Genomic DNA, 19561 nt, shown 5'->3' on the forward strand with positions numbered 1-19561 from the left:
AAGCTATTTTTTCAACCTTGTTTCTTGCTTTTTAAACATCCTACTAGCAATCCTGACAACTGTTTTATCGTGAATCAGAGTTCAGCTCCATTTTAGCAGTTGTACTCTGAAGTGTTGCAGCATTTTAAATGAAACAAACCTTAAAGGAGGCTGTCCACTACTTTTTCCTTTGGATAGGTCATCAATGTCTGATATGGTGGGGTCCGCCGATCAGCTATTATCGGTGTCGGTCTCCGCCGGCAGGAAGTACTCACTTGCCGATCTGTTCCATCTACTTGTAGTGGATGGGGCCTAATACTGCAGATCCGCCTTCTATTCAAAGCAATAGGAGGCGGATGTGTAGTACCATGCGGCAGCCACTACAAGTAGACAGAACAGCTCGGCAAATGAGTACTTCCTGCTGGTGGCCCCAGCTGCCGACATGGATAATTGCTGATCGGTGGGCGTTCTGGGTGTCGGACACGATCAGACATTGATGACGTATTTTAAGGATAGGTCATCAATGTAAAAGTAGTGGACAACCTTTTTAAAAGTTAACAACTCTACGCAATCTGGTCAATTATAATTGTGAGATCTCTCCCAAAGGGGTGGAGAGAAGCTGCTGGGGATCTGCCCCTTAGGGTTTTATTAGCGCGAATACGGATATTTTATATCCATTTTTTAGGTGGATCTGCCTCTTGGTCTAGTCACCTTAGTCAGTTGAATTACTCAGCTACTAAAACTATATTTTCTCTGAAATGACACAGCGTTTCTAATTAAAACATGCACAAATGGAATAACGGACCCAATCTCTGATGCATGTAGCCATTGGTTTGAATAGCATGAACCAGCTGTCAGGTTCCCTTTAATTAGTTTTTTTAAAAATGAATACTGTACCATTTGAATGTCTTCTGGATTTATATAACTGCAAACAGTGGTCACTTTATAAATTGCTTGACCTCTGTCACCTAAAACACAAATATAAGAAAAACTTGTAATGATTATTAGTTCGGATAATTTTGAGTATAATCTATGAAAAACATATTTTAATATATAAATTTTACTATTTTTGCACAATTAAAAAGCATCGTTCAGAGAGACGATTTTTTTTTTGCATGGTCAAATACTGAAACCCATATATATAGTTTTCCTGACATTTACAGATTCATTAGGCTAATCATGCTTATTAATTAATATAAGGAGGGTTAGGCCTCTTTCACACATCCGTTTTTTAGAATCAGTCACAATCCATCGTTTTTAGAAAAAACGGATCCAGCAAATGTTGCTGCTGGATCCGTTTTTTTTCCCATAGACTTGTATTAGCGACGGATTGTGACGGATGGCCTTCCGTTTCATCTGTCGTAAAGTCATTTTCCGTCGGCCAGAGACAATGGAACTAGGAACTTTTTTGTGTATGTCGAAATGCCGGGCCGTGACGGATCCTGCACCGTCCGCCGTTGGCTATAATGGAAGCTTATGGGCGCAGGATCCGTCACTGTCCATCAGAAGACGGAATCCAGTGACGGATTCCGTTTTTTGAAACTGAGCATGTCCAGAAGAATTTCTATTCCTTTAATTTAACCCATTTTTCCATTCAGGGAGAAAAATTCTCTCTCTCTCTCTTTAAAGGGAACCTGTCACCCCCAAAATCAAAGGTGAGGTAAGTTCCCCTTCATCAGGGGCTTATCTACAGCATTCTGTAATGCTGTAGATAAGCCGCCGATGTTACCTGAAAGAGGAGAAAAATACTTTAGATTATACTCACCCAGGGGCGGTCCTGCTCCGATGGGCATCTCAGGTCCGCTCCAGCGCCTCCCATCTTCATTCCATGACATCCTCTTCTGGTCTTCACACCGCGGCTCCGGCGCAGGCGTACTTTGTCTGCCCTGTTGAGGGCAGAGCAAAGTACTGCAGTGCGCAGGCGCCGGAAAGGTCAGAGAGGCCCAGCACCTGCGCACTGCAGTACTTTGCAGGGGACCGCCCCTGGGTGAGTATAATATAACCTCTTTTTCTCCTCTTTCAGGTAACATCAGGGGCTTATCTACAGCATTACAGAATGCTGTAGATAAGCCCCTGATGACGGTGAGCTTACCTCACCATTGATTTTGGGGGTGACAGGTTCCCTTTAAATTCTGGGTGCAGCTACTTTGACAGATCCATCAAAAAAACGGATCCAGTGCATCAGTTTTTTACAATCAGCACAGGATCCGTGTTTTCAACACTTTGACGGATTGTGACTGATTGTAAAAAACGGATGTCTGAAAGAAGCCTTAAAGGAAAAACGGCAGTTTCACCATTGTTCTTTGAAGTACAGTATAAGGCCTTGCGCGCACTAGCATATAAAACGGATGGGTGCAATCCGATAACATGCATATATATATATTAGTTGTTATTTCTAACAATGAAAGTTTTCACCTATGTACCCAGCGTTTCATTTATTCTCTATGGGACTGCCAAAGGGTGTGTGCAAAATTCTCTGGAGGACACAGACAAAAGTGGAGTCCCCGTGCAAGATCAATATATGGGCCCTTTGCAGTCCAATAGTTCATCATTATACACAATTCCACTTGTTTTGGAGTTGCAAGTGGCCCCAGTTTGCAGTGTTGTATGTCCATCCCTGGCAAAACTTTCATGCACAGACAATACCTGATCTACCCTACACTAGGGACCCATCAGCCAATGATAAAACAACTCCTCTTTGAAGTAAACTTGTAACGGTCATCAAGAACCTGTGTTAGCATTACAAGTGATGACTTTTCATTACCATACTTCTTACCTTCCGTACTATGGTGCCTTCATAAATATGTATATCATTGTATTGTTTGGTTATAATGCTATTGTCATAAATATAATGTCAAAATAGGATAAATCTTTTGGACAATCTCTTGAGAGGGGATGTGTCACCTTTATATTGGGGATTGAAGCATTGTTTCATCATAACTTGTAAAGAGAATATGAGGTAGTACTGTTAACACTCCATCTGACCCCTGTTCAGCTACAACCTGCTGTGGACAGGTAATTGAAGTAGGTTATCCAATGGAGAGTAGACACAAAGTCTGTACAACAAACAGTGATATGAGAACAGGTACGGACTGGGGCTGAAATTCAGCCCTGGCATTTGAAATCACACAGGCCCATATTGTCCCCGTCCCCAAGCACCAGATGAGTTATCCTGGATGGAAGAAAACAAAATTTACTACAACACCAATTTTTCCAACGATACCAGTGGCCTGCTGGGGTAAGGGACAAAGTCAGCAACTTTGTGTTTCATCACAGCTCTTAACAGTATGGGTGTCTTGAGAACACCGATTCTATTAACAACAAAGCGGACAAGGCAGCCTACGACCAGACAGGCCCTTCTGGCATTTGCCAGAATTGCCAGATGGCCAGTCTGGCCCTGTATGAGAATCACCCCTCCCCCCCCCCACCTTCCCCGTGTAGATAACCCTTGCTGTTTTAGAAAGCAACATTTGGCCAATAATGGTAGACTTGTCGACACTGGATTCCAGTTATGAATATTGTTTTTTTTTGTGACAGTAGTAGGCCCTATAGGTATGGGAGACATATTTTCAGCATCGTGACGGAGTGGAAAACGTCACACATTTATTTACATCACTGTGATCAATGTGCACAAGCGCTGCCTGTGCCTAGGAAGGCGCCAGCATGAAATTTAAACTAGGTGGATTATAAAGACAACATGAGCAGCGGAGGGGCCGTGGCTGAACCAAAGACCTCACCCTACCCACAGTCTCGCCCCACAGTCCTGTCCCAAAACCTAAAGCTGTAAGAAAACTTCAAACCCTTATTACACAAAATCCACAAAATGAATTTCTTCACCACAGGTATCGTTTTAATCAGTATCACAGAGCCGCTACAGCCATTTGTGTACTTTACTAAGCAAAATGTTGCTGACAGGTTCCCTTTAAATAGAAAAGAGAATAACTAACTGCATTAATTGATTATACAAGCAGACAGTAATATTAATTATATATATTCCACCTACCCAAATTATTCTGGAATCCTTGCAGTTCCTGTAACACTGTTGCAGTCCGTGTGCGATTTGTAACACAAAAATCCAGATTGGTTTGTACAATATCCCACAAATCAGGAGGGATTGAGATTGGTGTGCTCGGAGTGTGTTGGGATGTAATCTGTGATTATAAAATTTCAGATTTATGTCAAATCCCTGTACATCACTATGACTCAACAACATAAAAATATTCTAGCATTAATGGACTGGATTAAATATGCTGAAAATATTAAAGATTTTTGGTAAAAAATTATCAGTACATATAAACAACATTTTATATAAAAAATATGTGCCTGAACTGCTTTGTGGGGTCAACTAAACATATTTCGCCATGGGCTCCAACACAATGAATATGTGAAATTTGCACCATTTTGCATCATAAATTAAAGAGAATGTCCACTACTTTAATATTGATGACGTATCCTTAGGAAAGGTCATGAATGTCTGATTGGTGAGGGTGCGATACTCTGCACCCCATCGATCAGCTATTCCCAGTGTCGGCGGTGGCCGGAGCTGCACAGCACTGCTCCATTGACGGAATAATGGCTGTGATCGGGTACTGCACATCCACCCCCTTTAATTTGAATTGGGGTTAGATGTGCAGTACCCGGCCATGGCCACTATACAGTTGACGGAGCTGCACTATACAGTTCTGGCAGTTGCCGACATCGGGAACAGCTGATCAGCAAGGGTGCCATTGATGACCTATCCTAAGGTAGCGGACAACAAAGCCCTTTAATTCTGTACTTTACGTCATACATATAAAAAGATAATAAACAGTTAGTATTTACTACATTGGTTTATTGCTGGTTACACAGTAACTAGTTAAATGCATCTTTCTCATCTCAGTTTAGATTTTTTTGAACTATCCTAATTGATGAATTCTTAAGTGAGCACAAAATTGTCATTACGCCACATGTCCCTGCAACATGATACATGTGGCCCTCACCTCACACGAGCTGCATGTCTGTACTAGAGAGGGATATTAAAGCTCAACTGCTAATGATGTTTCACTGCTCAAGAGTCAAGACGATCCCTAATCACTTCAGGTGCTGCGCAATGGTTGCAATCCTGACCACCTCAAAATGGGGGGGATTGATTGGGTACATGGTGGCACAAGGGGTGGTGAAATCAAGTGAACTTTGACGCAGCTTGAGTGCCGATGGATTGTCTACTTGGGGATTTTGACCCCATCTGGTTTTAATAAAAAAATTTGTTTTTCATCATTTCTATAATGAAGAATTAGTGCACTCTCTTTTTTATAGGTTATTGTTTCCTGGTTTTTAATTGTTTTTTTCAATTTTTATTTTCTAATTTAGCAGTTGATCATTTTGGGGAATGATTTGGACTGGATTGCCTGTTCCTCTGTCTCCAATTCACTGTATTTCCAGGATTTATGCTACTTGCCTACGGCCATGATTTGCTTTATTGAACTATGATTATTTGTGTTATATTTATATTCGCCTGTGGTATATGTATTCTTTATCATGAGTATCATATTGAGTATATTTATTGAGAGTCAATGGGCCTTGATATACTTGTCATATGTCATGTCATTCCTTCACACACACATATATATATAGTGGGCATGGAAAGTATTCAGACCCCTTTAAATGTTTCACTCTTTGGTTCATTGCAGCCATTTGGTAAATTCAAAAAAGTTCATTTTTCTTCTCATTAATGTACACTCTGCACCCCACATTGACTGAAAAAAAACAGAAATGTAGTAATTTTTGCAAATTTATTAAAAAAGAAAAACTGAAATATCACATGGTCATAAGTATTCAGTCCCTTTGCTCAGTATTGAGCTAGTAGAGCCAAAAGTCTTCTTGGGAATGATGCAACAAGTTTTTCACACTTGGATTTGGGGATCATCTGCCATTCTTCCTTGCAGATCCTCTCCAGTTCAATCAGGTTGGATGGTGAACGTTGGTGGACAGCCATTTTCAGGTCTTTCCAGAGATGCTCGATTGGGTTTAGGCCAGTCCAGAATGGTCACAGAGTTGTTCTAAAGCCACTCCTTTGTTATTTTAGCTGTGTGCTTAGGGTCATTGTCTTGTTGGAAGGTGAACCTTCGGCCAAGTCTGAGGTCCAGAGCACTCTGGAAGACGTTTTCATTCAGGATATCTCTGTACTTGGCAGCATTCATGTTTCCTTCAATGGCAACCAGTCATCCTGTCCCTGCAGCTGAAAAACACCCCCTTAGCATGATGCTGCCACCAGCATGTTTCACTGTTGGGATTGTATTGGGCAGGTGATGAGCAGTGCCTGGTTTTCTCCAAACACACCGATTAGAATTATCACCAAAAAGGTCTAACTTCGTCTCATCAGACCAGAGAATCTTATTTCTCATAGTCTGGGAGTCCTTCATGTGTTTTTTAGCAAACTGTATGAGGGCTTTCAAATGTCTTGTACTGAGGAGAGGCTTCAATTGGGCTACTCTGCCATAAAGGCCTGACTGGTGGAGGGCTGCAGTGATAGTTGACTTTGTGGAACTTTCTCCCATCTCCCTACTGCATCTCTGGAGCTCAGCCACAGTGATCTTGGGGTTCTTCTTTACCTCTCTCACCAAGGCTCTTCTCCCACGATTGCTCAGTTTGGCTGGATGGCCAGGTCTAGGAAGACTTCTGATGGTCCCAAACTTCTTCCATTTAAGGATTATGGAGGTCACTGTGCTCTTAGGAACCTTGAGTACTGAAGAAATCCTTTTGTTACCTTGGCCAGATCTGTGCCTTGCCACAATTCTGTCTCTGAGCTCCTTGGCCAGTTCCTTTGAGCTCATGATTCTCATTTGGTCTGACATGCACAGTGAGCTGTGAAGTCTTATATAGACTGGTGTGTGCCTTTCCAAATCAAGTCCTATCAGTTTAATTAAACACAGCTTGACTCCAATGAAGGAGTAGAACCATCTCAAGGAGGATCACAAGGAAATGGACAGCATGTGACTTAAATATGAGTGTCTGAGCAAAGGGTCTGAATACTTATGACCATGTGATATTTCAGGTTTTTTTTAATTACATTTGCAAAAATGTCTACATTTCTGTTTTTTTTTCAGTGAAGATGGGGTGCAGAGTGTACATTAATGTGAAAAAATGAACATTTTTTAATTTACCAAATGGCTGCAATGAAACAAAGAGTGAAAAGTTTAAAAGGGTCTGAATACTTTCCGTACCCACTGTATATTCCATATTGCCCTTTTGTTTCTCTTTCTGATCTTACCTCCTCTTTCCTGGTTGTCCTCCTCCCCTTTTTGTTTTTCACACATATAACCCATGCCCACATTTGTGCCCTTTTCAAACATGTCCACCACGCTGGTGTATTATGCACATTGTATTTCTTTAAACATCGCCACTGCTAGGCACGCATGAGCACGACTCCTCCTACCTGCCTCTGTCACCGAAGGCATCTGCATTGAGCGATGCGTGTCACTTAATGTCACAGGAACTATTTTCCTGACAGGCAATTTTTCCAAGATCTGCTGGAAGTGACGCACATGGCAGCGGAGACCCGTCCACATGAGTCCACTGAACTTGGCGCTCACCTTGGACACCAGATGAGACTGGTTGCTCATGTATTTACCTTACTCTACACATACAATACATTGGACCCCCGAGGAAGCCAGCGTGAAACAAGCGTTGGAGATCTTGGTGACGCGCACAGGCGTATCTGCACATCTGCATTTTATGGGTAAGAACCAAGTTTTACATGACTGCTCACTGATTGGTGCGCCTTTAATAGATTGGGTTTAGCATGCAGCGTCTCCGGGGTGCACATTTGGTTACCTTGCCACATGGGCATTTAACTACATTTTCCATCTCCTTGGTGGACTTTTGGTGCAACATGTAGTAGCACTGCTTACCCCATTTCTGGATACATTGCATCTGTTCATGTATATACTTTTTTTCATTATACTTAGTTTTTCTATTTTCTTTTCTACTTTTCCTTGTCCTTTTCTTCCCAGGCATGTTCATTACTATTCATTACATGTGATCATAGGTTATTTGTATTATGAACTGCCATTATATGACCTGTGCTGTACCCACAATTGTGTATTCACCAACCTGATTGTTCAACATTTTGTGACTCTTGCATTATTGGAACTTATTTTTACATATAGATTATTTCAATAAACTGTGTATATCTTGTGAATGATATGCAGGTTTCTTGACCACTTCTTTATTAAATCCAGGGTATAAATGCTCCTCTTTTTTATTGCTTAAAATTGTATTGGAAGTGTCTCACATTTAGGATCATGGTCCTTTCTTTTGTCCTAAATTCTAGCTACGGTAGTTTTGTAAAATTGTATGGTATGTAGTGAGAGAGCAATTACATCTTTATCACATATCAAGACAATGTATCGCCTAGTCATCTACTATGTGACATGTATATTTTAAAATGTACCTCTTTTATAAAATCAAAAACGTTGAGATGCACCAGCTCTTCAAATGGTTGTCTACCATATAAGAGGATTGAATAGAAGGTGGCAGCAAGCATCCATACTTCGCTATATTCGGAAAACGTTTTGTTGGATAGGCTTTCAGGTGCACTAAAATAAGCTGGAATATTCTCCTTACTGTCACCTTGAAGAGAGCAAAATGTTACATTTGCCATGTTACTGTTTTTTTCAAATGCATCAATTAATGATATATTTATTTTACCATTTACTATTAGGGTATGTGCACATGTAGAATGGTCCACTGCGGATTTTTCCGCAGTGGATTTGATAAATCTGCAGGGCAAAAACGCTGCGTTTTTGCTGCAGATTTATCACGGATTTTCTGCGTTTTTTGTGCGGATTCAACTGCGGTTTTACACCTGCGGTTTTCTATTGGAGCAGGTGTAAAACCGCTGCGGAATCCGTAGAAAGCATTGACATGCTGCGAAATGTAAACCACTGCGTTTCCGTGTGGTTTTTTTCCGCAGCATGGGCAGAGTGTTTTCTGTTTCCCATAGGTTTACATTGTAATGTAAACTCATGGGAAACTGCTGCGGACTCGCAGCTGCGGAAACGCTGCAGATCCGCAGCAAAATCCGCAGCGTGTGCACATACCCTTACGAGCTGGCTGTAGTTGTGACACATCATGAGTATATTTACTATTTATTTATTTGTTAGTTTATTTGACTTTAATAAAAACCTATGTTTTCACAGCTAAAACAACACTATTGTCTTTAGATATTGCAAATTTGTCCCCATTTTTCACGTTACACCCACAAACTGAAATGTATTTTACTGTGATTTTATGTGATATACCAACACAAAGTAGCAAAAATTTGTGAATTAAAAAGAAAATGATACATAGTTTTCTAAAAGTACAAATCTGAAAAATTTGCCCTGCATTTGTATTCAGCCCAGGTAGTATGATACCCCTAAATAAAAATCCTGTGTGACCAATTGTTTCTGTAAGTCACATAATTAGTAAATTGAGTCCTCCTGTGTGTAATTTATTCTCAGTATAACTACAGTTGTTCTGTGAAGGTCTTGGAGGTTTGTTTGAGAACATTAGGGCTCATACAGCATCATGTAAACCAAGGAACACACTAGACAGGTCAAGGATAAAGTTGTGGAGAAGAGTAATGCAGGATTAGGTTCTAAAAAATTATTTCCAAGCTGAGCCGTAGCGAGGGTTTTGCTTCAGTGAGGGGCGAAACTTCTGAGTAGGCCCCTAAACATGTAACCCTGATTACAACTATGGTGATGCACCCTAATAGTGGATGTAGGAGAACCTCAGCAGATGACTGCACAGTTACTAATAAAATCTCTATACAGAAATCAACACTGATATTATTGGCATATAGTGACCATATAGTGTTAGATACCAGTGCTGCAGAACATATAAGAGATTACAGCACAGTTACAGATAGTGACTTACAGCTGACGTACTTTCTGATGGAGTCATACACTTTTCTTGTCTTTTCCATCTGTCCCAGACTGACATGACAACTTCTCCAGCCAGGACTTGGCTCACATTTCAGGCACCATCCCCATCTATACCCAACCTGCACAAACTCCTTATCCCGCTAATACCCCCAATACTGAGCCGCTGCTGCTGCCATAAGTGTCCCTATTACTGTACCTTACGTGTGCCCTATAGATAGTAAAACAAACCTCTAGAATATATTAATGCCCTGTGCAAATACCGTAGAAAACAATGCCCACATTTTGCCCCCCAGAAATTAATAACGCCCTCTGTGTACCCCTTTGACGGTCACAATAACCAGAGTGCCATTTTAACAATACGTGCCCACTTAGCATTTAACAATGTTCCGAGTCTTCCCTCTACAGAGTATTATGCTCCCCTATGCACAGTATAATGTATGAACCCAGACAGTATACGGACCTCTTAGTAGCCCACAAACTGTTTGATGGCTCCAACACTGCATGAGGGCCCCCACACTCTACAAAGACCCCCATTAGCTCCCACGCTGTAAGATGGCACCTCACTGTAATCCCCATACTGTATGATGCCCCCTAAATAGCCTCCATATTGTGTAATTCACCCCATAGTCTTCCATATAGTTTACTGCACTCCTCATAGGCCTCTATTTAGCTCCATTTAGTATAATGCACTCCCCATATGCCTCTATATAATATAATGCACTCCCCATAGATCTTTATATAGTAAAATGCAGTCCCCAAAGGCCTCTATATAGTATAATGCACTCCCCATAAGCTTCTATATAGTATAATGCACTCCCCAAAGGCCTTTATATAGTATAATGCACTGCCTATAAGCCTCCATACAGTGTAATGCACTGCCACTCCCCATAGGCCTCTGTATAGTATAATGCACTACCCATAAGCCTCTATATAGTATAATGCACTCCCTATGTGCCTCCATACAGTAGAGTGCACTCCCCATTGAAAAAAATACAATACTCACCTCTCCTTGTTCCCCCGCTGCTCTGAGCACCTGCACTTCTCAGGACAGTGGACGCCATGTACTGATGTCATCATGCCCACTGTTACAGTCTGCACCATTGAACTCAGATGCAGAGGGGTATTGGTGGGAGAGGGAGTGTGACGCTTCCTCTCTTATCATTGCTTTCAACTGTATCGACATCCAACTTATACAGTTGAACTTGCAATGATGGGCGGGGGCCCACAGGGATCTACGCTACTGGCACCAAGTTCTGAATATCTCACAGGGCACTGTTCAATCTATCATCCAAAAATGGAAGGAGAATACTTTCTGCAAACTGCAAACCTATGAATACATGGCCATCCAACCTAAACTGAAATCCCAAGCAAGTAGTGCACCAATTGGAGAAACAGCCAAGAGGCCCATGGTCACTCTGGAGGAGATGCTGAGGTAGGAGAATTGTCCACAGGACAACTAAGTCACATACTCCACAAATCTGGCGTTTTTGGAAGAGTGGCAAGAAGAAAGCCATTTTTGAAAACCAGCCATAAGGAGTCCTGTTTGCATTTTGCAAAAAGTCATTTAAGGGACACAGCTAGTATGTGGAAGAAGGTGCCCTAGTCATATGAGACCAAAGTAGAACTTTTTGGGCTAAATGTAAAACACTATGTGTGCTGAAAACCTAACACTGCACATCACTCTGACAACACCATCCCCACTGTCAAACATGGTGGTGGCAGCATTATGTTGGTGGGATGCATTTCTTCAGCAGGGATAGGGAAGCTGGTCAGAGTTGATAGGAAGATGGATGGAGCTAAAAACAGGGCAATCATGGAGTAAAACCTGTTAAAGACTGCAAAGGACTGGGGTGTAGGGTCACCTTCCAGCAGGACAACCCCAAACATACTGCCAAAGCTACAGTGGAATTGTATATATCAAAACATATTCATGTGTATCAGTGTCCCAGTCCCAAGTCAAAACCTAAATCTGATTAAGAATCTGTGGCAAGACTTGAAAATTGCAGTTCACAGATGCTCGCCATCCAATCTCACTGAGCTAGAGCTAGTTTGCAAAGTAGAATGGCCAAAAATTTTTGTATATAGATGTGCAAATGTGGTAGATACATGCCCCAAAGGACTTACAGCAGTGATTGCTGCAAAAGGTAAAAGGTGGTTCTACAAAGTATTTACTCTGGGGGGCTGAATAGAAATGCACATCACAATCTTCAGAATTATATTTTTAAAAGAATTTAGAATACCCATATATCATTTCCTTTACACTTCGCAAATACTTGCTTCTTTCTATTGGTATATAACATAAAATCCCCCCCAAATACTTTTAAGGGGAACTTATCAGGTCCCCGATGCTATTATGTTATTAAACTACCTCTGTAACCAGTGCTGTATAACATAATTCAGTTAAATAAATGCTTTTAAAAAAAAGCATTTATAACCTCTGCTTTCCCTATGCTAATGAGGTCTTTGACTAGTCAATGGGGAGTTAGTTGTCCCAGACTAGTCAGCCCTCTTTCCATGTTATCACGCATGAGTGGCCATGACACTGCTCATGCAAATTATGATATCACGCCCACAGGAGGTGATAACATGGAAAAATGGCTGACTAATTTGGGAAACTAACGCCCCATCGACTAGCTAAAGCCCTCATTAGCATCAGAAAAGCGGAGATTATGAATTATTTTTAAAGCATTTATTTAACTGAATTATGTTGTACAGGGCTAGATAGGGAGAGAGTTTAATCATACACAACTGAATGCTTTAACATTGGAAGACATGAGGGACCTGACAGGTTCCCTTAAAGGTTGTGTATGTAGCGTGAGCAAATGTGGAAAAGTTCAAGGGGTATGAATACTTTTTCAAGGCACTGTAAATGTTCTTCAAAGTAGTTCTCCAGTATACTAAGATTAAAAGGATTTTTCCATTATCCAAAAATTTGTGAGGAATTGATTGCAATAGTTATAAAACAACAAACACAGATAGTTCCCATCTTTAGGCTAAGTTCTCATGAGCTCATAAAAAATAATTATTATCCAAAAAAAGTGCGATATTCATCTCAGTTGTCATCCATATGGCACCCATTTTTTGTACATTATTTCCTGGGTTAAAGAATTGAAATGTATCAATAAAAATCAGATGCTCTATGGTTGATCCGTATTGGAGCTCATTTTTATGTGTGCATCCATAGACTTGAATAGTGAGTCTCATCCACCATATGAAAATAGTGAATGCAGCCATGTTTTTTACAGATTCGGTCTGTGAAAAAAAAACTTGTCTAGTAGAGGGGAAGATGTTGAGTTCAGGAATATATTGTATAGTTTTTTATGATTTCATTCAGAATTTTCAGGTAATTTGATGTCAGTATTCAAAGAGAAAGCCTGTGAGTCCTGTTAACCCATCTAAATACCATAAGTTATACCTGCACATATCAATCCATACAGGAAAAGCTGTCCATCACTGTGAGGCTGGGTAAGCAAAACACACACATTTTCTATGGGTATTGGCAGCAAATAATCATTTTTTTTACATTAAATGATAGAAACATTTAGATGAACTTGGCTCCCGACTTAAAGGGGTTGTGACTCTTAACATGTTGATGACCTATCAATACAACAACTCAATGAGTGTGACATTGCTTGGGGTCCCACAACCAGCACCTGCTATTTGCTATTTTATCCGTATTATCTGGCAACAGCCGGTACACATTAAATGGAGCTACACTTTGATGCAGCCTCTAGAGCAAACAACAGCTGATCCATGGAAGCACCGGGTGTTGGACCCTCACCAATCTCATGTTGATGACCTATCATACGGATAGCTAATTATTATGCTAACACTGGACAGCCTCTATTAACCTATTTTGCTATCCCAATGGACAAAATAGAGGACAAAACATACACTAATTTTGATTTACAATTATAATACAGTTTAAAAGCAGCAAATTCTTTAAGACTTTACCATGAATGCAAAGGGAATCATTGCCTTCTATGTAATCCACACCAGCACAGATTGAATTTTCACATTCTCCATTGCTGGCATGCAGGAAATTAGCCAACTTAATTTTGAAAGATCCATCTTCTTTAAAGACAACGATAAAGCTGGCTGGAGTAATATCACAAAGTATAATCTTCTTACTGTGGCAATGATGGACTGCCTGAGTGATTTCAATGAGTATTTGAGTCATCTGAGACAAGGTAAGTTGGTTTTCCTTTTTATGCAAAAATGGCAAAAGGGGTTCACCATTTTCAACTGCAAAAAATGGCAGAAGACTGTTGCTTGACACATTTCTCCATGCTACAATATTCTCGTTGACTTGACATGCTTGAATAATTCTTGACATTTCATTGAAACTTTCACAGGCATCATCTGTAGTGTTAGTTTGTAGCATATGATTCAATGTCCTCTGTTTAAATACATACACAAGAGCTGGGCCTTCTGGAGTTCTTGCGTCATAGATTGAAGAATGTGAAGATTTGGACGGGACTTCTTCATTAAGCGTCAACTCTGGACAATGATGGCGCATATGTTCTCGTATGCACATCTCTACTACGGCTTCATTTACTTTGATATTACAGCTACCTAACTGGGAAGTGTCAAAAGAGCTGAAGTCTTTATCAAGCATCAGAGGAGTGACAAAATGGCTGACAACTTTAACAGGATGATAGACAAGTTTCCTCAAGACATGCTTAAGTACAATGCTCAGTCTATCTTTTTTTCTCCTCCTTCTTTGTAAGTTCCAGGTAATAATAATGTGGAAGAGATCCATACAGAAGTTCAATGTACCTACAATAGAAAAAGTTGAGAAATCAAAGTATACAATTGAAATGCTTTACAAGCAATCATTAAGATTATATTTCCATTCTTATGACTAATGCAGTAGCACATCTACAGCGGAGGCAGAGGGGGCTGCACTGTCAGAGGGGCCCACTGGGAGCTACACCATCATTAAAGGGAATCTGGAAGGTGATTGTTTTTAGTATGATACTAATGGTATCCTGAAATAAGGCTTAGGAAGCCCTTTCAGAGTATGTAACTTTTATTGCTGAAGATACTTGCTGTTTTGCTGTAACCACTGGAAAATTCACAGTCGCACACCAGCTGGTCAAGCGTATGTATCATATTTTTTGGACTATAAGATGTATTTTTTCCCCAAAAAATGTTGGGGTGCATCTTATAGTCAGAATGTAGCTTACAACCAGGTGGCGGTTGGTGGAGCAGCATCCCAGAAAGCAGAGTCCCTCCCTCATGAAGAAGAAGTGGGGTGATGCTGTGGGCTCAGTGGTGAGCAGAGTGGTGCGCATTGCTTTCTTGGCGACCATATTCCTGAAACTGGGCCACCAGAGCCTGCGCATGTGCAGTTTGCGAACATGGCCCAGCTGAGATCTCAATCCGTGCATGTGCCACCACCGGCGCTTATATTCCTGAAGCCTACCACTAGGAAAACAATGCACTTTGCTCTGTCTCATTGCTGACACCAGCATCGCAAAGCTGAGACACCACCTCCTACCAACCAGGATCCACAACATTGCCTCACGCCTGCATCTGTCGCTGGCTTCCTGCAGCAGGGACTATGCCTCTTCAGCTTGTGACCCCGGTCTGCCCACCCAGATAAGATACCTTAAATTCGAACTATAAGACGGACCACCATCTTATAAAAAAAATAGTTTTCTTCCTATTTTCCTCACCCAAATTTGGGCGTCTTGTGGTCCCGTGCATCTTATAGTCCGAAAAATATGATAAATCTCAAATTAATATGCACTGCTCCCCATGCCCATGATGTCACCAAACTCTACACCGGTGTCAGTGATTGTAAATGACAATGAAGATTTTTACTATCACTTTTTTCTAAAAATGTTTATATTTGTAATTTTTTTTACTATTTAATTTATTTGTTTTAGCCCACTTAAGGGACATGATCCTGCCATTGTCTGATTACTTGTACTCTGTACTGCAATATCATGGAATTGCAGTAGTTAGTAAAAATCACAGTCTCCTATAAAACCCAACCACAGGCTGGTTATCACGGAAGTATCAAGATGACAGAGAGGTGGCCTTCAGTTGGCATATCTCCTAAGAGGGCTGACAAGTGCAATGATAGGCACCCCCACACATAGTGTGCTTAAAATGCTGCCTTTAGTGATTGACAGTGATATTATAGGGGCAATCAGCCGTGGGCAGAGCTTAGCTCCACTTGCTGCTGCTAGAGTCAGATGATAGTTGTGTATAACAGCCGTGATCTGCCAGGTATGAAGCAGGCTCATATCCAATATATAACATAATAACAGGTCATGTTAGGAAGGGATCAAGGGGTATAATTTTTAAAATGGGGTGATTTTTTGGGGGGTTCTAATATATAGGCCCCTCAAAGGCACCTGAAAGCTGAATCAATGCTTAAAGAAGCACTCCCATCAAACTTTTTATCATATTGATATATTCAATTCCTCATATTATATAGCACTGTGTACTTGCAATTGCTCATTTTGCCTTTCTACACAGTTTATTCTTCTATTTTCTCTGCTCTATGTAGAAACAGGAAGTCTCTTTTCCCTGCAATAATAATTCCCCTCTTCAATTCCTGACCCAGCTGCTCCGCTCCACCCACCTGCTAGAGACTTTTGCATCGACTCATAACTTGTGCAGAAAAAATTGACCTCCTGTTCTACAAAGAGCTAAGAAGGATTCAGCTAGTCAGTTTTTAATCAGGTGATGTCATAGACCTAATGGAAAACAGAAGAATTAACTGGGTAGAAAGGTAAAATGGGCAATTGTAAGTACACAGTGCTATATAATATGATGACTGCAATATATTAAGAGGATAAACTTTGCTGGAAGTTCTTCTTCCAGAAATAGGCTTGTGAAGGTTTCTTGCAAATGTAAAATGTGAAAAATTTCTACTAAACTTATAAGCCGTCCCCAAATATAGTAAACAGATATACTGTACATATATCTGATCACTCAAAATTCCCATGATAGGTGTGCAGCTCAGAAGATAGCTCCTGGCTATGCCCACACAGCCCAGAGTATGGATTCAATACTAAGCATACATTTTGAAAAAATGTCTGCTTACTTTTCAAGCTGTACCCGAGTTTGTTTGTATGCTGAGGCCAAACAGTTTTAATCAGGTTTATTATTATTATTATTATTATTATTTATTGTTATAGCGCCATTTATTCCATGGCGCTTTACAAGTGAGGAGGGGTATACATAATAAAAACAAGTACAATAATCTTGAACAATACAAGTCATAACTGGTACAGTAGGAGAGAGGACCCTGCCCGCGAAGGCTCACAATCTACAAGGGATGGGTGAGGATACAGTAGGTGAGGGTAGAGCTGGTCATGCAGCGGTTTGGTCGATCGGTGGTTACTGCAGGTTGTAGGCTTGTCGGAAGAGGTGGGTCTTCAGATTCTTTTTGAAGGTTTCGATGGTGGGCGAGAGTCTGATGTGTTGTGGTAGAGGGTTCCAGAGTAGGGGTGATACGCGAGAGAAATCTTGTATACGATTGTGGGAAGAGGAGATAAGAGGGGAGTAGAGAAGGAGATCTTGTGAGGATCGGAGGTTGCGTGTAGGAAAGTACCGGGAGATGAGGTCACAGATGTAAGGAGGAGACAGGTTGTGGATGGCTTTGTACGTCATGGTTAGGGTTTTGTACTGGAGTCTCTGGGCAATGGGGAGCCAGTGAAGGGATTGACAGAGGGGAGAGGCCGGAGAATAGTGGGGGGACAGGTGGATTAGTCGGGCAGCAGAGTTTAGAATAGATTGGAGGGGTGTGAGAGTGTTTGAGGGGAGGCCACAGAGCAGGAGGTTGCAGTAGTCAAGGCGAGAGATGATGAGGGCATGGACTAGGGTTTTTGCAGATTCTTGGTTGAGGAATGAACGGATTCGTGCAATATTTTTGAGTTGAAGTCGGCAGGAAGTGGAAAGGGCTTGGATATGTGTTTATGACTTTACTGTTATGATTATCAGAACAGAAGTGCTGAGAACAAAAATGGCTTCTGTTCAAGTGATCATTGAATATTTCAATTTATTGATTATCACTAACTTGACGTATTGATATGTCTCCTTGATATGAACGTAGCTTGTTTAATTTGAAGGGTCAAGAATCAAGATTTATCTGTTTAAAGGTCCACCCCTTCTCAATCTGAATGTCTGCCCACATTAAAATAAAGTTAGAATATATAATGGTGTGCACTCAGTCGGAAAAGGCAAGGTGCAGGTGTAATGGACTATGAAAGTCCTAGACAGCATAAGAATTTAGGATATACCGCACACTCATAGATCCCCTGCTGGTGGTGTGCTAGACACGGGAGCGCCTCTGAGACACATCATCTATCAGGTCCCCAACCTGACTGGACACTGTCCAAATCTATCTGTAACCTCCGTTACTACTCACCAGCAACCCCCATATTCCATAGGGGATCTTTGCAAATCTACATAGAATACCATTTTTACAGCGATTTTATGAGTAAGACTCCGGAGAGTCGAACCGACAAAAGTTTGGTCGCTTACTGTACATACTACACCATTTCTGCTCCCTTAATGATGTTATGTGAATAAAAATCATATATTGCACATAATTATCTATAGAGTGTGTGGTGTATCCTAAATTCTTATACACGTTAAAATAAAAACACTTCTACTCATCTCCAATGCTAGCACGCTTTCCTGTGAGGTTGTTATGACACTTGAGCCCTGCGCCCATCAGCGCTGGCGTCACTGTCCCGCATTCGGATGTATAAATAATCGAGAGGTAGTGAGCGGCCAGCCGGACTTCCCAAAGGCGGGGACAGTGATGCCAACTCAAGTGTCATAACAACCTCACATGGGCCCTGGGAAAGTGTGTGCTGACACCACTGGAGGTGCCTATAAGTGTTTTTATTTTAACGGGTGAAAATATTCAAAGTGAGAAGGGGTTGTCCGAGTAGTGGAAAACCCCTTCAAGTAGAAAAAAATGAAATATGAGAATTTTCAAAAGAATATTGTTAGGTTTTGAAGTAAAAGAAACATCATAGTAATAGAACAATTACCTTCTGTATAGTTTTGCAGAGTATATTCTGTAAGGCTCTCAAGCACTTCAAGAAATACTCCCCAGTTCTTTCTTCCAATTGTATCACATATTTCAGAGAAAAAGTGCACATTCGATGATGTGTAAGTCTTCTGAAATAGCTTAAAAATAAATAAATAATAATAGTAAACAATACAAACGTTAACATTTTATTTTTTGTCTGCTTTCTGAATATTAGGATAAATATTAAAGTTGTTGCCCAACAAAGTACTAAGTAGAATGGACTGACAAATGAAAGGCCCAGGAGGATATACACATCATTGTCAATGTTTGAAGAATCAGATATCTCTTGACTTTTAATTGGACAATTAAGGACAGATATTGGAGGAGCGACCATTAGAGAAAAAATGGTACAAACAGAGGAATTTAAAAGATGTTTGGAACAAGGTAAGTATATGTTTAACACCTTGACAATAAACAAAAACCTGATAGTAACTGATGCAATCAAAGCTAGCTCCAGTCAAATCAATTTAACATTTCAAATGAAGCAGTCAAGCTATACTGTACATTGCAATAAAAGTCTCCAAAATGGCGGCAATCATGAAGGAGGTGGCTTATGAAGGTGTCTGCCATCTGAAATATCGTCTGAAGACCAGCTAGTGACTGGGCTTCA

At 40.8% G+C, this 19561-nt stretch overlaps 1 protein-coding gene across 1 annotated transcript in view; it reads right to left on the reverse strand.

Annotated features, from left to right (window-relative positions):
* LOC143769967 (uncharacterized) overlaps window positions 1-19561 on the reverse strand; it is a 224791-nt gene that overhangs the window by 56985 nt on the left and 148245 nt on the right. Inside the window, exons 7-11 of the mRNA XM_077259080.1 lie at window positions 18911-19049; window positions 13842-14666; window positions 8411-8589; window positions 3983-4130; window positions 877-947 (exon numbers count right to left, since the gene is read on the reverse strand). Of these exons, the coding sequence (XP_077115195.1) occupies window positions 877-947; window positions 3983-4130; window positions 8411-8589; window positions 13842-14666; window positions 18911-19049 (1362 nt within the window). The remainder of the gene's footprint in view (window positions 1-876; window positions 948-3982; window positions 4131-8410; window positions 8590-13841; window positions 14667-18910; window positions 19050-19561) is intronic.

This window comes from Ranitomeya variabilis, chromosome 4 (assembly GCF_051348905.1).
Source record: "Ranitomeya variabilis isolate aRanVar5 chromosome 4, aRanVar5.hap1, whole genome shotgun sequence".
In the NCBI taxonomy this organism is placed as follows: Eukaryota; Metazoa; Chordata; class Amphibia; order Anura; family Dendrobatidae; genus Ranitomeya; species Ranitomeya variabilis.